A 16939-nucleotide genomic window follows, 5' to 3' on the forward strand; every position below is an offset into this window, starting at 1 on the left:
CCAGGGCGCAGCCCCCACCCGTCTTCCCCCAAGCCACCAGCCTGCTCCCTACGAATCGCCTCTTTGCCCATTAGAGGCAGGCAGCCAGCCGGCTCCCGCCACCACCTCCGAGCCCCACCCCCATCCCGGGGACAGGCGCGACAGCAGCGCGCGCTCCCAGCATCTCCGCCAGCGGCGACAGCCTGAACAGTAGCGGTAGCAAAGCCCCCCAGCCCTGCTGTCTATGGGGCTGCCTGAAAAACAACGCAGGCGAGGACCCCAGCTATCCGTCAAGCAGCCTTCGAAGACCCAAGGTGCCCTTGGCGGTGCCTGAATAATAATTCCACCGAGGACTCCAACCGCCTGTACAACCACAACACACGCACTAAGCAAGGATCCGAGCGATCATTCCTGATCCCAGCGTAACAAAGCCACCGACGACCCTCAGCGCCCTTCCAGCTGCTTTAAATAGAGCTTTTCACAGGACCCCGACTGTCTACCATGCAGCCTGAACAATAATTGCCTGAGGACCTCGGGTGCCTAGTACAGTGCCTGCGCAGCGAGTGAGCCCGCTGCCGCTGAGGACCCCGGCTGCCTTTGCATTGCCTGCACAATAACACTGCTCAGCGAGCCTCCGGTAGAAGTTCTAAACAAAATTCCGCCCGGCGAGCGGCGGGGAGCCCGGCGGCAGCAGGGAGACCCGGCCCGAGGGAGCGGGGAGCCCCGCCGCGCTCGCTATGGATCAGTGTGTGACGGTGGAGCGGGAGCTGGAGAAGGTGCTGCAGAAGTTCTCGGGCTACGGGCAGCTCTGCGAGCGGAGCCTGGAGGAGCTGATCCAGTACGCGGGGGGGCTGCGCCGCGAGATCCTGCAGAGCGAGAGTACGTGCGGCGCGCGCCGGGCCCGGGGCGGGGAGCTACCCCTCAGCCCCGCCAGAGAGCCCCCCCCATCCCGGTTCTCTTCAGCCATCCCCAGGCTCCCCCGATCCCAGTTCTCCTAGCCCCCCCATCCCAGTTCTAGCCCCCCATCCCAGTTCTAGCCCCCCCCCGATCCCGGTTCTCCCCAGGCTCCCCCCCCGATCCCGGTTCTTCTCAGCCCTCCCCAGGCTCCCCCGATCCCAGTTCTCCTAGACCCCCCCATCCCAGTTCTAGTCCCCCCGATCCCGGTTCTCCCCAGGCTCCCCCCCCGATCCAGGTTCTTCTCAGCCCTCCCCTGGCTCCCCCGATCCCGGTTCTCTTCGGCCCTTAAATCCTGTTCGAGCGTCCCCCGTCCCCCATCTGCCCCCTCTCCCGATCCCGGCTTCTCGGCCACTCGCCCGAACGACCCCCCGATCCCGGTTCTCTTCGGACCCCTTCCCCAGCCGTAACTGTAAGAAACCCTGGGGGTCCACTTTCTCTGTGTCCGCAGGAGACTCACCCCCCTCACCCCCCAGAGACCCGGAGCCCCCGGCTTCTCCCCCCTCCACCTCCCAAATGTCCCGGTCTGGCTTCTCCTTGGGCCCCCTTTCCCCGGCGCCAGCAGCCCCCTTCACCACCACTACTACCACCATCGCCCCTTCCCCGTTTGGAACAACTCCCCGGGGCTGCGGTGTCTCCCTCCTCCTCCCCCCACTTCCTGGCCTCATCACCCCCAGCCTGTCCCTGCCACTTTGAAAGGGCCCATGGCTTTTTCAGATGCTGTGATTTTTAAGCACTCAAGGAAAATGAAATAGTGATTTCATAAGCAGAGTGTAAAAGGGGGAAAATTCCCAGCCAGTCAAAACATGTAAAAGTTAAAGGAAACTGTTTTTAGACAAACTTCCTTCGTTCCTTTTCTTCCTTTCCCATGCATATGCAGTTTTCATAAAGGGAAACAAGCCTTTGTTTACAGTTTCTGAGATGGTATTAAATGCCCTTGTAGGGGGAAACGTGAGTCACAGCAATTTAGTGAAGAGGTTACAACCATGTTTAAATTTAGACCCCGTCCACACCTTATAGTTAACAACATGCAAACAAGAGCATTTGAGCACCATTGTTGCTAGTAGTAGTGTGGGGTTCTAGCAGGGTTTTCCTGACCTGCGTGCTAGGACAGGGAGACAAGGTGGGTGAGGTAATATCTTTTATTAGACCAACTTCTGCATACTGCAAGGAAGGGGCATTTTTCTGTTTCCCTGACCAGTTAAAAGAAAGAAGCAATCCTTCTTCATGCTCATTCAGGGAAACGGTGCAGATCTCTGCTACCCTCTGAACTTAAACACCTTTGTTGCTACCGTGGTTCTAACCATAGCATAAACAGAGCCTTATTTGGGTGCTGGAGGACGTTAGCACTTCTGGTTGTGGGGTGTTGAGTTGGGACAAGCATTGGTCAATTTTGGGTACGCCTACTTATTCTTTAATGAATAGAAACATTTATTCCTGGTTAGGAGATTCTGCTGTGTCATCTTTATATTGGTCAATATGTTTATATCTTTATTCCTTTGCATTGAGTAATAATGGGATTAGTCACTGCTATTGAAAGAGCAGTCATAAAAGCCAGGCTGGGTGACATAAACTACAGGTTTATTGGATTTTCTGGGCTAGATTTAATGGGGCTTCAGATGAAGATAAACATAGCCCCCTAAGTATTATATTTGCAAATAATATTTAGCACTTGCAGAGTGTCATACACCATAGCAGCTTTTATAAACATGAACCATGTAAACCTTGCAAAATCCCTGAGAGGTAAGTAACTCAGTATTTATACATGTAATGGGAGGCAGTGGTGAGACAAATCATGTGATTTACCCAGTTCCATAGAGGAAGTGAGTGATAGATATGGGATTAGAATCTGGGCGTTCCTGGCTCCCAGTCCTGTATTTACTGTTGCTGTGCTCGAGAATCCACTTTTGTTTAGTTCCAAGAGTTGTATTTGTTTGTTCTAGTCCTGTGCAAATGCAGCTGCATAACTTTACTTGCGTTGATGTCAGTGGGATTACTCATGTGAGTAAAGTTAGATGTTGGCAGGATCAGGGCTGTTATTTATATATGGCAGTTTACAGAGAGACTATAGAGTCAGGCCCCATTCTGATGATCTTACAATTTAAGTATTTGTAGAAGTCCAGTCCAATATAGCCAGTAGAGTCTTCATTCTGTGAGAAGTTCTTGAACAGCTGTTAATCCTCTGCCAAAACTTGTTCCAGCTGCATATTTTTTCAAGGGTTGGTGGATCAGAAATTCCTAGTGGCATTATCTACCAGAAATTAATTCTTTAGAGAATCTTCCTCTTCGGAAGCACGTTTTAAATAGTCTCTCATATTTTTTTCAAGTTGTCCAGGCAGGTAAAAATTAAATTAAATCTGTTCCTTCTGCACCCTCCTTTATTGGTCCACAATTCAAAGAAATTTTTTGTCGTACAAAACGGTTTGACTAAGTGGCCAGCACTTTGTATGTTTATTTATTATTTAGCGTGTGCATAGTCGTCTAGCCAAGCGATGGCATCTTCAGTGGTGTGATGCCGTTCTTCTAGGCCACCGCTGAACCTAGTCAGCAGGCATTCATCAACAGTGTGCGTCATCGGCTGTGTTGTGCCGCAGCTGCACAAAGGGCTGTCACAAAGGCCCCAGTGATACTGGTTGGCTGCACAGAGACCGTGCCCGGTCCGGAACCTATTCAGCCATTGGCGCCGGGGCAGGTCAAAACCAGGCTGGCAAATTGTGGGGTTGGCGACGAGGGACTGGTTGGGGAATTATAACAGATATCCATTCCTCTCGCCAGAGTGTTACCGCCCTAACATCCTGGCGTGGCAGATGAGACCATAATGGGCGACGTGACGGCAGACGTGCAGCTGGTGGTTTAAAAAGGTGGTTGTGTAGCGGCAGGCTTGAGTTGGCGCGTACTTTCTCCAGTAACCGGCCAGTGGCAACCTCTCGTCTGATATGAGGAAGAGCATTATTGCTCAGAACTGGGAGCCATGGGAGTGGAGTCGGACGCGTGGTGGTAGAGATGATACGCATGGCAACGTGGAACTGCGTATCCAGCAGTTTGGTGTGTGACGATCGACTCCAAACTAGTGCGCAGCACTCTGCCACCGAATTCGAGGTGGCAAGAGCTGACGTCCGCAAAGTTGGAGCACAAGCACCCCATGATGAACCTGACAATTTGCTAAGAAGATTGTTGCGCCTCTTAACTTTAGCTGCTGTCTTCTTCAGGTGGGCATGGTAACTCAGTGTGTGGTCTAAGGTCACACCTAGATAGAACGGTTCTACTTCGTGCTTCACCTTCTGACCATTCAGATAAACATTCAGTTTTCAGGTTGTGCTGGTGTGATGAAGATGGAACAAAGTGGAGACTGTTTTTATGATGCTTGGCTGGAGGTGCCAAGTCTTATAGTAGTCAGCTAACTTTATCATGTCCCGGTTTAAGGTGGCATCAAGCTCGTGAAATGTCCGGGCCTGGGTACCGAAACAGATGTCGTCTGCGTAAATGAACTTTTGTGACTCTGTTGTTGGCAGGTTGTTGATGTAAAGGTTGAACAGGATTGGAGAAAGCACAGAGCCCTGGGGTAACCCATTGTTCTGTCATCTCCAAGCACTCGTCTTCTCCCCCATATGGACTCTGAATTGCCTATCACGGAGGAACAGTTCAACGACGCCTATGACCCAAGGTAGCAGGACCCGTGATACCTTCACGAGCAGGCCAGTGTGCCATACCGTATTGTACACCGTTGTTAGATCGATGAAAACAGCGCCCGTTTTCAGGTTTCTCTGGAAGCCATTTTCAACAAATGTGGTCAGTGCGAGTACTTGGTCGCATTTGCTATGGCCTCGGCGAAAGCCGGCTTGGTCAGGGCTCAAAATTCTCTCCACGTCGGGTAATATGAGCTGTAGGACCAAGCGCTCCAGTACCTTGAAACACACCGACAATAATGATATGTTAAAGACAGTCAATAAAATATACATCTTAAAAATTGAGACTCTTATCCTGCAAGGAGAGTTGTGTGGTATGATCCTTCTGCTTGCAGAGGGTCTCATTGACCTCAGTGGGGTTCTGCTTAGCCGGAAAGATCAGGATATTTGCGGGATCCAAGCCTCTTATCTGTTAAAAAAACAAAACACTCTTGTATGCCTTTACTCTCTTGTGACTGTGTCCCCACTGTGCTTCTTTTCTAGACCTTTAGCAAGGCTGGTGTATCTTTTTTCATATCTTGTAAAGGGCCATGTATGTTGTTGGTACCTAATGAATGAGCAATGTGAATGTGAATATTGCCATTGCTTAGTAAACACTCTGCAATAAAGTAAGGGGTGTTTACTGTGCAGCTTCAGACAGTTTAGGGATGTTATAAAGCTACCTTTTTGGATAGCAAAATTTCCAATTTAATTTTCACTAGTGATTTATAACTTTTTTAAAATAGAACAAGGTGTTCAAGCTTTGTTCTTGTTGTTAGTAATTTATCTTATTGCTTACTTTCTCATTTTTACCATATAATTATAATCAATTGGAATATAAATATTGTACCTACATTTCAATGTATAGTATATACAGCAATATAAACAAGTTATTGTATGAAATTTTAGTTTGTACTGAGTCCAGGGTGGATTTGATTTAAATCAAATTGATTTAAATCACTAGTCAGGAAGACTTGATTTAATCATGGTTTTCTACATAAAAGTGCATTCTTGTTGGTTGTTATAACCGTAATACATATTCTTCACAACTCAGAGATAGATGTAGGTTTCATTTTTAGAAGGTACACACTATACATTTTTAAACAGTGATTTATTTTGAAAACTTTTCAGATTAGTTTTACAGCTATATCAGAAAATGAATGATTGTTTGGTTATTTCATTTACCAAAGGTAATTGAAGCAGATATTTATGAAGTCATGGGGAGGTGAACTATTTCCAATTCAACAGGTTAATCATTAATATTTGGAGGATTTTCTTGCGATGCTGTATTAGGAGGAGAACATCACCAGACAGACATTTTAATTGTTTTATTTAACTAAAACAACAACTTTAAGTAGTCTGGATTTTTTTCTTCAACAGCAAACATATAATATTTTAACAAAACAAGCATATGTCCCTCCTTTCTCACATTTATCTCCAGACTTCTTCTCCTCATCCAGATCTATTCCGCCCCCAACAATCTTCTATTCATTGAACTTTTTAAACTTTGCACTTTTAGAGAGAGGTAAGGGATTGACTCTGTGAACACAAATTTGCAGAGGGACAATAGAGTTGAGGTCTGTTATGTCTCACCTCTATATATTATTTATTTATTTAAAAACATTTTTCCTGTTAACAAGCATGTTACCTCTGGAGACACAAATCCACAGTTTGAGAACTGCAAAACTAAGCATCTCTGATGGTATCTTCTAGACTGAGCACTGAGTCCCATTGGGTAGATAGAAAGATAAACCTAAATAATCTATACAGAAGCCTGTGGAACCCCATAAAATTGGGTCCCTAATCCATGAACTATTGGAACTCATTTACAAAACTTTTCTTAAACATTACATGAATATATTGTCTCATACTATAGAATTAGAATTTATAATCCCTATTCCGTGATGAGATATCTTTGAGCTATAATGTATCTTAATTAAAACTATCTTTAGATAGGTTTTTTTCCTCAAAAAGCATTTTATCAAAAAAATCCGATTTAAATTTAAAAAAAATCAAAAAAAAAATCATTGATTTTTATCCATCCTGGTACTGGCTTCGCTAGTACTTGTTGTAAAACGAGGTAAATATCTAGATAAGTTGATGTACCCCCCAGGAGTATGCGTACCTCTTGGTTGAGAACCACTGTCCCACCGTGTATTGCAGCATAGTACAATAGTTGCAATAACTATGCCTGTTCTTTTTGTGTGGTATGAATGTACTGGTAGAAAACTTGATTTTGACTTTCTCTCTCTGTCATGGTGCATGATCAGTAATGTGTGTATTCTCGTATCCCAAATCATAATTATACACACATGATGATGTGATAACAGTGTCAGACTGTTGCTGTCCATGAACACTGCATTATTAAAAGGACACCAATTTCTGTCTGATTTTTTTTTTTTTTTTAAACCCATTATTTGTTTCAAGTTATCTCAGGTGTTACTGAAACTGAAAGATTTGAGAGGGGAAAAATATTTTTTCTTCTGTCTTTCCTTTGTGCGGTTGACAGCCTTTTCTGTGTAGAGATTGTCCTTGTTTCTCTATAATCAGTTTCCACTTGTTGTGTGGGTTTTTTCACACAACAGAAGAGGGATTTTTTTTTAATTAGGGAAATTGTGAAACTACAATAATTGGTGGGGGAGAGAAATCGGTGGACAGGTGTAGTATAATACCTGAAACTACTTTAACTTTTTTTAAAAAATGGAGCAGCTTTCAAGTTGACATCATCCTTTTAATTTCAGATTAATAAATTTTAAGGCCAGAATGGACTATTCTAGCTATCTGGTCTGATCTTAGTGAATGTTGATAAGGAAATATTGATGAGTGGAATGATTTCTTTCTGCCTCATATATAATCTCTAAGGCTGGTGGTTTCTCATGGCAAAAGTCATGATTTTATGCCAGATAGGGGTTGGTTTTTTTAAGTCATGACATACAATATTTTACTGAAAAGTCAAATATCCCTTACTTTACAATAATAGCTATTAAAACAATAAGATTTATCTAATAGTTCAAAGCCATTCCAATAAACATGCTCCCTGCTTTGTTTGCACAGAGCCAAATATGTAACATTTCGTAGAGGAGACTGGCTCCCTGCTGTTACTCCATATTCATTTATTAGGAAGAATATGGAGTATTAGTAGTTCTTTGCCTTGGTGACAAAGACCATGGCTTTATGAAGAGCACCTAAAGGAGAAACGTGATTGTTATGGCTGTAGCAAACATGCAACCTTAAACATTGCTATTAGTAAAGATTCTGCAACTAGAACTTAGCACGCAATCTTGGTAATTCATGAGACAGAATGGGGGCTTGCTTTTTTGGAGCTGTATTGGCTCTGTGGTGCTCATGGCAGAAAAATATTGCTTTGTCAGTAAAATAGGCAGATATGGTTGAGGTACCTCAAAGCAGGCGTGTGGAATAAGGAGCTGTAAGTTTGTACCTAGTCCCTCTGATTGCAGCTACACTTCAGTTGTGAGACTTCTTTGATTTCCTTCACACAACTTGTAAGAGAATGTAAGGGATGAAGTTAGGGGCTATACATTATGGTAGTTGCATTTTGTTTCTCCTCTCCCCACACTTGCAACTCCTGTGATGGCAGTTTGTTACACATGTTGTAATGCCTGAAATATCAGAAGAGAAACTGACTGTGCAACACTCTGCTCCAACCAACAGTAATTCAAGACACAGAATGAGAAAAGAATAGCGATTAAGATTAGGGGTTGCTTTTTGAACCTTGTTTTATTAAATGTTGTGGAACTATTAGGATCTCATCCTTTTAAATATTTCTCATGGGAAGGATTTATAGCTAGGGCTGTTAAGAAAACCATTCTTGGACTGGTTGTTTACTTCAACCATCACTGTGTACACTACCTGAGGGATATTTTAACACAGACTTGAGTGTGTGCCTGATTGAACGATGTAACTCGTAGAATGATCTGGGCGGAAGCAGTGATGAGAAAAATCCTCTCATCAGCAATAGGTTCTGAAACAAGACTGGAGGAGAAAGTATTCCTGAATCTGGGATCCGAAAGTGGGACTGAAGCAGAACACTGAAGAGAAAAAGTCCATTTCTCCAACTGTGACTATTTAACCCATAGGAAAACTGAGGCATAGACAGTGTGAGTTGCCTGGGAGATACTGGGATTAAGTTTAGGGGTTCTCAAACATTTTCATATTTATTATTTTATACATAGTGTGCCTCCTCCCCTCCCACTGGTGATCCCATAACATTCCTGTGGCAACTATTGAAACTGATGCAATGGAATATCTGGAAAGGAACAATGTATTTTTAGCTGTCACATGTGATTTAGCAACTGGAAATGAGGAAATCCAGCACAATGTGACGAGCCAGCTCTTTGTGGACCACCAGCAAGTGCTCTATGGCCCAACTCTGCTCTTTGAATCAGTGTTTGAGACCTGTTGGTTTAATTATTTAGACATGGGATTGTGAGTTAGAAGATTTAGAACCCGAATTGTATTGCTTTGCACTTTGTTTTGAATATAATATGCTACCAAATCAGAGTGGTAGTACTCGGCACTCACTTTGCACTGGTGTAAATAGCTATATAAGGTGCAGGGCAATAATGAATTGGGCTCTTAGGTTCTAATCCTGGACTCTGTGTGTGCACGCACGCAATAATGTAATGCCTAGCACTAGTACATCCTCAAAGAACTGCACAAATGAAAGCTGATCCTACAGTGAGGGTAGAAATGATACCCCAGTACATTCTGTGAGGAAGTTTGGTTTAATGTTAGTGCTTTGAGATCCTTTGGTGAAAGGCACTAGAAAGTCCTATTTATCATTAACCTTGAATTCATCAATTTAAAAAACTGTTATTCCATTCAGGAGAATTTGTACCTGCCATAGCAAAACCGGGACTGGCATCTTAATGAAGTTGTCCCATATCCTATAGGTTTTATTTTTTTAAAAACTGTGTTTAGCTGATGTTCCTTTGCCTACACTTTCTAGATTGGCTTTTGACTTTGGTTTTTTCAGAGCTCTTCACTCTTCCAGTACCATTTTCACCTTTTATCATCTTCACCTATTTGGGAAGGATTTAGCATTATCATTTGTTTATAATAAAGTTTGTAATTAATTTTCTTGTCTTCTGCCTAGACCAAGATGGAGCCTTGTCAGGGACAATTTCCCTTGTTATGACACAGTGCTGTAAAAGAATAAAAGACACAGTTCAGAAATTGGCCTCAGATCATAAAGACATTCACAGCAGCGTTTCCCGAGTCGGAAAAGCCATTGATAAGGTATTTATGTTATGAGTTTTATTGTGTTGAAACTTGTTAAGTATTTTTCCCCTGTATTTTATGGTATATAGTCAACCCTGCTATATTTGGAATCAAAAGGTTGGGGTTAAATCCTGGCCCAATAATTGGAAAAATTCCATGCACTTCAGCAGAGCCAGGATTTTATCCCTGTGTATAAACTAATCTTCTGAAAGTTCAGACCACTCTGTATAGAGACTGTCCCCCTTTCAAGCATATTAACAAGAGAAAATGCCCATTAGCATATACAGGATTAATAGTTTAATGTCATCTTGATCGATCGGTCCTTCAGCCCTCGTATAGATTATGCCGATCACAACACGTCTTCCATTCTTCTCATATCCTGGCCTTCCTTCTCCATGTGCGGCCATGTCTTTTCACGATAAAATCTTCCCATCTCTTTGGAGGTCGGCCAAGTGGTCATTTCAGTTCCCGTGGGTACCACTTGGCGACAGCTGCAGTCCATCGATTGTCAGTGAGCCTCGCTGTGTGTCCGGCCCATCGCATTTTACTATGCCTGCTCTCAACGACGACGTCCTGCACTCCACTCTGCTGTCTGATCACTTCATTGGGGACTCGATCGAGGATTGAAATTCCCAGAATTCTTCTTTCCATCGCCCTCTCTGTGACAGACAGTTGCTGCTCCTCTGTCTTCGTCAGCGCCTATGTTTCGCTGCCGTACAACATTGCTGGCAGTACTGTTAAGTTGAAGAGGCTGGTGCGTGTTGCCTTGTTGATTTTTTTCCTTGGAGAACATCCTTGATAGAACTGAATGCGCACCAACCTGCTTTCTTTCTTCGCGAGAGTTCCCCTTCCTGATCGTGGCGCATGTTCATTTCTTGGCCCAAATAGACATATTGCTCAACTTCTTCTGTTTGTTCTCCCTTGATTGTTATTTGGGCTTCTGGCAAGGTATCACACCGCATACATTTCGTTTTGGAGCGGTTAATTTCCGTCCGACTTGGCTGCTTTTTGTGTTGCGTTCTCATAGCATTTTCTGTCGTTTGATAGTATTTTCTGCAATCAACACAATATCATCCGTGAATCTGAGATGGTTCAACGTATTATAGTAATATAGCAAAGTGCTAACAGGATTAATAGAAATCTTCTAGCTAAGAAACATATTATTTCTGGGTATCGTGTCTTCTTTCTGTCTAATCACTGGTAACAGATGTTTAGACAGTTGTGTCCTGTTTTAGGAGACCTGTTAATCTGGAACAGCTTTATCAAGAAAGGTATTTTTGCATGATTTTTTTTCTAGTTTGCTTTTAATCAGTTCACTGAGGTCTTGGTCCTGCGAGGTGCTGAGCATCCCACCGGATCAGGGCTATTAATATGATGCTTTTGGGCACTTAATAAATAATAAAGAGAGCACAAAAATGATCATAGTTGAAGTTTTTCTGGTGAGACATTCTGATACAAATTCCGATCTCAAGGATTTCTGGGAGCTCCACAAGTTACTGTCGGATAGATTTCAATATCCCTTCAAAAAGGTACCAGAATTCTCTCTCACAGCAATTGATGCCATTTGTAAACGTTCAAACCACCCTTTTCCATGAAACAATATTGTGAAGCATTCTTCCCTCTCATGGGCGATAATTCTCTGTGTAAGAGCATCTGTAATAAACAAAACAAAAAATCCCCCCCAACCCCTTTTTTTTCCCCCTCAGATTTTCGTTTGTTTTATGGTTTAATATTTAGATCTCAGATTGTATGTACTGACAGATTTCTTAAACACAGTGACAGACAGAGTTGGTAGACCGCAGACAATTCTTTTATAAAGGAGACCTCTGTGAATATGTCTCTTGCCTCTAAAGAGCCAACCCAGCTATACAAAGTAAGGATTAATCTTTATCTTTCATAACGAGGCTTAAACAAGACATCTAATCTATTAAGTTTTAATTTAGTAGAGCAGAGTGCACTAACAATCGTGATACACAGCACACTGCATTATTGGGTGGAATATCTGTGCAACTATTGTGATTTTTTTGTTTGTTTGTTTTCTCTATATTTAGCTATCATATAGATCTAAAAAAGAATTTATGGCTTAATACCAACAGTGCTAATCCAAGCATCAGTGTGATATTCAAAGCTTAAGGATACATCTGTTCATAATTCTAGCTACTGTATCTAAACCAATTAACTAGAGTAAAAGCAATCCATCCTTATTACTAGCTTGAAACCTGCTATAAATCTGTTTAATCTTGTCTTGAGTTTGAAACTTGTAACTTCAGCCCTCTTTTGATTTAGCAGATGGACTTCATATGAACCATTCTGAATTTGATTAGGTTCTTTTTCTATTTAATTGCTCTGGTAAAACAGAATAGCACTAAATAATAGCAACGTAATTTAGGTGGACTTAAGTACTGAGTGAAACAATAGGGAAATTGTTTGTAGTAACAAAAAATAAGAGGTATAACCCCCCTGACATTTAGGTATTTGATAAAATTAGACATGGTCTTTTGTTTCCAAATAACTGTTTCAGTTATTCACTTGTGTAGTTTCCCAACAGTTTTATTGTCACTTTTCCAAATTAAGTTTGCCCAGTATTAAAAAATGGACCATATAAAAGTTTTATTAAACTGTAGGAACCACATTTTAGAGACTGACAGAAACAAGAAGTGGAAAGACATCAACAAGTTAATCTGGTCTGTGCCCACAGTGGGTGCAGGATTGCCAATAAGTTCAGTCCTATGATATTCTGAGCAAGCTCAACTCCCATCAATATCACCGGGAGTTCAGGGCACAAACACTTCTTCCAAGTTATTTGGCACTTCGTAAGATCATGCCTTGAAACACAGACTTTCTGTGAGATCTTGTGCAAGTCACTTGAACCAAAAGCTTCAGTCCATACAGCTGGAAAACTGGGTAGAAAGCAGGAGCTGCATCTGCTGAGAATTTCCCTAGACAAATAAAACTACAGAAAATATATTCTAATCCTTCTTGGTCTATTCACAAAATCCATTGTATAAAGTGGAACATAATGATTTCATGGACGGTCAGGTTGAAGAAGGTCTCATGGGGTTCATCTAATCTATCTGCCTGCGCTGACTAAGATAATGTTTGCATTTCAAACAAATCTGATTCTGTCTAGTGAAGTATCTATTGGCTTATTAGGGTTCCATAACCAATTTAAATTAAAGTCTCCCCAATAATATACTTAAGTTTTAAACCGAGTCAAAGTAATTAGATATAATTGATCTAGTGAATCGATCCCTTATGGCTTCCAGACAAATACTAGACAAACTTTTGCTGTCAATAATTAAAATCCTCATTAGAACCTGACAAATGAGTCTTTTACTGTAATTCACAAGATGTAGGTTTTGTATTTACAATAGCCTTCCAGCAGCATCTTCATTTTCGTCTTTATTTTTACAGCTAGAATAAAACCCCATGACAATGTGATTGGTGTTTTGGAGGTCATCAGGTTCTTGTTAAGATATGATCAGATGTGGACAAGTGTATCTCACATGAATTTATCGTGGGCTTCAAGATTAGAATGAGGCTTCCAATATTTATTGGAACTAATTTTAGTTGAATGTTACATCCCAGTGATATCTTTTGTTTCAAATCAACCAGTGCTTCCTGCTCAACAAGCTCAGATTTTGATGGAATTTGGTGTGCAATGAGTCCATAGTGAGTTGAGATTAAATGTTTCATTGCCTGTGTAATGAAAGGGAGGGGCCTACGCATGATATTTCCGTTGGCCAGTCTTTTGTTTATGCAACTCAATACTAACGAGCTGGACACATTTACTAGATTTACTCAGTAGGGTTCTCGCTGAGATCACAGGCTCATTATCATAACAACTGAAGAGGAACTTCAAATTTTCTCATGAAGTATTAGCATCCATCTCACCAAGATCTTTAACTAACCAAACCCTTTGTCTCCATATCAACTATTCAAGATTCCGAGGTTCCACATCTGTGAAAGTTACTCCTTATTACAAAAAGCAACAGAGGGTCCTGTGGCACCTTTAAGACTAACAGAAGTATTGGGAGCATAAGCTTTCGTGGGTAAGAACCTCACTTCTTCAGATGTCTTGCATCTGAAGAAGTGAGGTTCTTACCCACGAAAGCTTATGCTCCCAATACTTCTGTTAGTCTTAAAGGTGCCACAGGACCCTCTGTTGCTTTTTACAGATTCAGACTAACACGGCTACCCCTCTGATCCTTATTACAAAGGGCTGTTGCTTCCTCGGAAGGGAATGATTACAGCCAAATTTAATCTTAATGTAGTTTCTCTGCTCCCCTCCCAGGATCAGAATCACATTGTTATCATCCAACAAGCTGTTTGCAGTGGTTGGCCAGTGATTTCTACCTGTTGAATGTAAAACACATACTCTTGAATGGTTTGACACCAGCTGATCATGATTGGGATGTGAATAGTAGAAGCTCACATCCTAGCAGTTTCCATCTCGTTAGTAGTTAGATACCTGTGCTGGTGTTTTGAGGTGAGACTGTCATCAGGAGAATGAGGTGGAGGAAATGCTGGCTTCATCCAATTCTTCCATACCTTCTCTAAACCTTGTCCTTAACGGGATACAGTTAGGTCAAATTTCACCCCAAATGTAAGTTTTGGGGAAACAAGCTTTAACTCAGATGTCTGGAAAATTTTCCATGAAACAAAATTAGTCCAGGGGATGGGGGGGATGGACACACGTTTTAAAAATAAATATTCCCTTGGAGTGATGTTCAGATCCTACAGTTATGCGAGCTATTAAAGGATCCATTCTTTATAACCCAAATATTATATTATGAACCAGGAAATGAAATGGACGGTGAAATAGACTAGTTATTACTAGTCTCGCTTTTATGTCCATTCAAAAGTGAGAAAATTATAAAAGGTAATAATTAACAGGACAATTGTGAAAAATAAACTAGATCTTAAACATTTCACTTTTAATAGTCTTAGGTACTACTAATAACATAGGGAAGGTCAGTAATCTGTTTAAAGTGATATTTTTACCTGACAATGTCACTTTATATATTTTTTTCTTGCTCTTTTTTGAAGTTTCTTCCAAATTTCATCAATATCAGTAATATTTTTTTACGATATGGCTTTGGTGTAGTCACCACATCATCTTCTACATTTCTTTGTCCTAGGTCTACTATTCTGGCTGTTGTTAGGATCTTTTTTCCAAGTTACTAATTTGGAAGCAACTGTTATTACATTGGTTAAGCCTCCGAGCATGCTCAGTATGAAGAATGTTTCCAGAAGCCTGAGCAGGGTCAGATAATATAAGTGCTCATGTAATTAATACAAATTCTGGGCCTTTTCTAATAAGCCTGACTCTTGGATCCTTATTAAACACCACGTCAGAAATTATATTGAACTGAAGATGGAGCACGTTCACTCATCTAGATAGCAGCATTGAGAAATGCCTGATCACTAAAATATAATACTTACGTGATCGCTATGAAAAATGTAAACAAAGGGCAAGCAATGTTTTGTTCTACATGGAGTAAGCACTCATTGTGGTATCTGTAATTGCTTCTGATAAGCACAAAAGATTCACTGCAGGGTCTCGAAATCCCAGTAACTGTGGCAAAATACTAGAGAAATCGCTAATTTACGTGAAATACCAGAGACATCTGTAAACCTGTGGAAACAGGAATAAAAAATGAAGATATGATTCCTCAAAGAATGGAGGAGAGAATTAGGATAAGGGCCAGCAGAATTACTTCAGGCACTGACATCACCATGTTCTAGCACATCACTTGAAACCACAACATAATCAGCCTGGGTTCAGGGAGTTATAGCTATCTGACAGAATAACCAGATACATACAGCACTAAGTGGCTTTGAAAAGAGTTTCAAGGTTTATGGACCAGATATTATTTCAAAACTAAGTGTTGCTTTAACAGTAATTAAAATAGCTAAAAGGTGAGGGAGTTGAGGATATGCATGTAGTTACTAACATGGGAGTGAGTAGGCAAATGAGATGAGATAATAGTATAGGAGTGACTATACTAGTGTTACACTTCCAGACCAGGAACGGTTTTAAAAGTAGGGTTTTATTAAACATAATCTCCACAACCCCCCAAACAAACGCAGCTTGTACATGCTCAATCTCACTGAAGGACAACAGCAATCCTCCTGGGATCACATCTTGCTTCCCCACTGTGTTCACTTTAACCTCATCAGCAGAACTCCAAACCCTTAAAGGGAGAGGGCACAGCCTTAAAGGGACAGAGTGCAGGTAAATATAAGCCTGGCATTCCATTATGAGTGCTATACTAGTACCTGTAAGCCTCTGACCCCATTCGGTATGAACTAAAGGTTCTTCTTTGAGTGATTGTCCACATGGATTCCATTCTTGGTGTGCATGTGCCTGAGGTTAGAGTCTTTTGGCCAGCAATGTCTGTTGGGGCCACGCCTGCACCCGAGGGGAGGGTATCCTCCCCTCATGCACACTCCCACCTGAGGGTGTAAAGAGCAGAGTGGACCCAGCTGTCCCTCAGTTCCTTCTTACCACCCATGGCAGTGAGACAGAACCACTACAGTGCCAACTTGCTTTCCTGTTTCCTATAAACACTGTCCTAATGGTTAGTTAGTTAGTGTTGTTAATGTAGATTTATTTTACCCATTGGCAAAAAATCCCCCCCCCCCCTTTATCACTTAATAGGCTTGGGATCCCCTTGTACAAGAGCTCTAGTCATCATAGCAGAAGCAAAATCCCCAGCATTCAAAACTTTCCCTTCTTGGGAGGCTGCGGTGCCTCTAAATGATGGTGAGGGGCATATCCCAGAGTGCTGTTCCATCTACCACTCATTTTCCAAGTGGATTCAAAAGGCCTGGGAAACCCATCTGTGATTATTTCTTCTTCAGTGCTCCATGAAGACCTCTTCACGCATGGAGAGAAGGACCTAGTGAAGGCTTGTTCCTTTTTGAGGAGTGCTGCGGTGAGCCGTGATTCAACCTTGAGCTCCAGGGCAACATCGACTTAGAGACCCCAGTCGTCGACTTCAATACCTGTGATGACAGCTTTGGAAAGGGGCAGGAAGGAGCACCTCTCCAGAGTCGAGCCAAACTGTAGGTCACCCTTCCTGCTGCCTACAAGG

At 42.1% G+C, this 16939-nt stretch overlaps 1 protein-coding gene across 1 annotated transcript in view; it reads left to right on the top strand.

Moving 5' to 3' along the window:
* The first annotated feature begins 716 nt into the window (after positions 1-716).
* Positions 717-16939, top strand: part of RMND5A (required for meiotic nuclear division 5 homolog A) — a 37805-nt gene continuing 21582 nt past the window's right edge. The window contains exons 1-2 of the mRNA XM_065404904.1: positions 717-858; positions 9715-9857. Of these exons, the coding sequence (XP_065260976.1) occupies positions 717-858; positions 9715-9857 (285 nt within the window). The remainder of the gene's footprint in view (positions 859-9714; positions 9858-16939) is intronic.

Source organism: Emys orbicularis, chromosome 5 (genome assembly GCF_028017835.1).
Source record: "Emys orbicularis isolate rEmyOrb1 chromosome 5, rEmyOrb1.hap1, whole genome shotgun sequence".
NCBI lineage: Eukaryota > Metazoa > Chordata > Testudines > Emydidae > Emys > Emys orbicularis.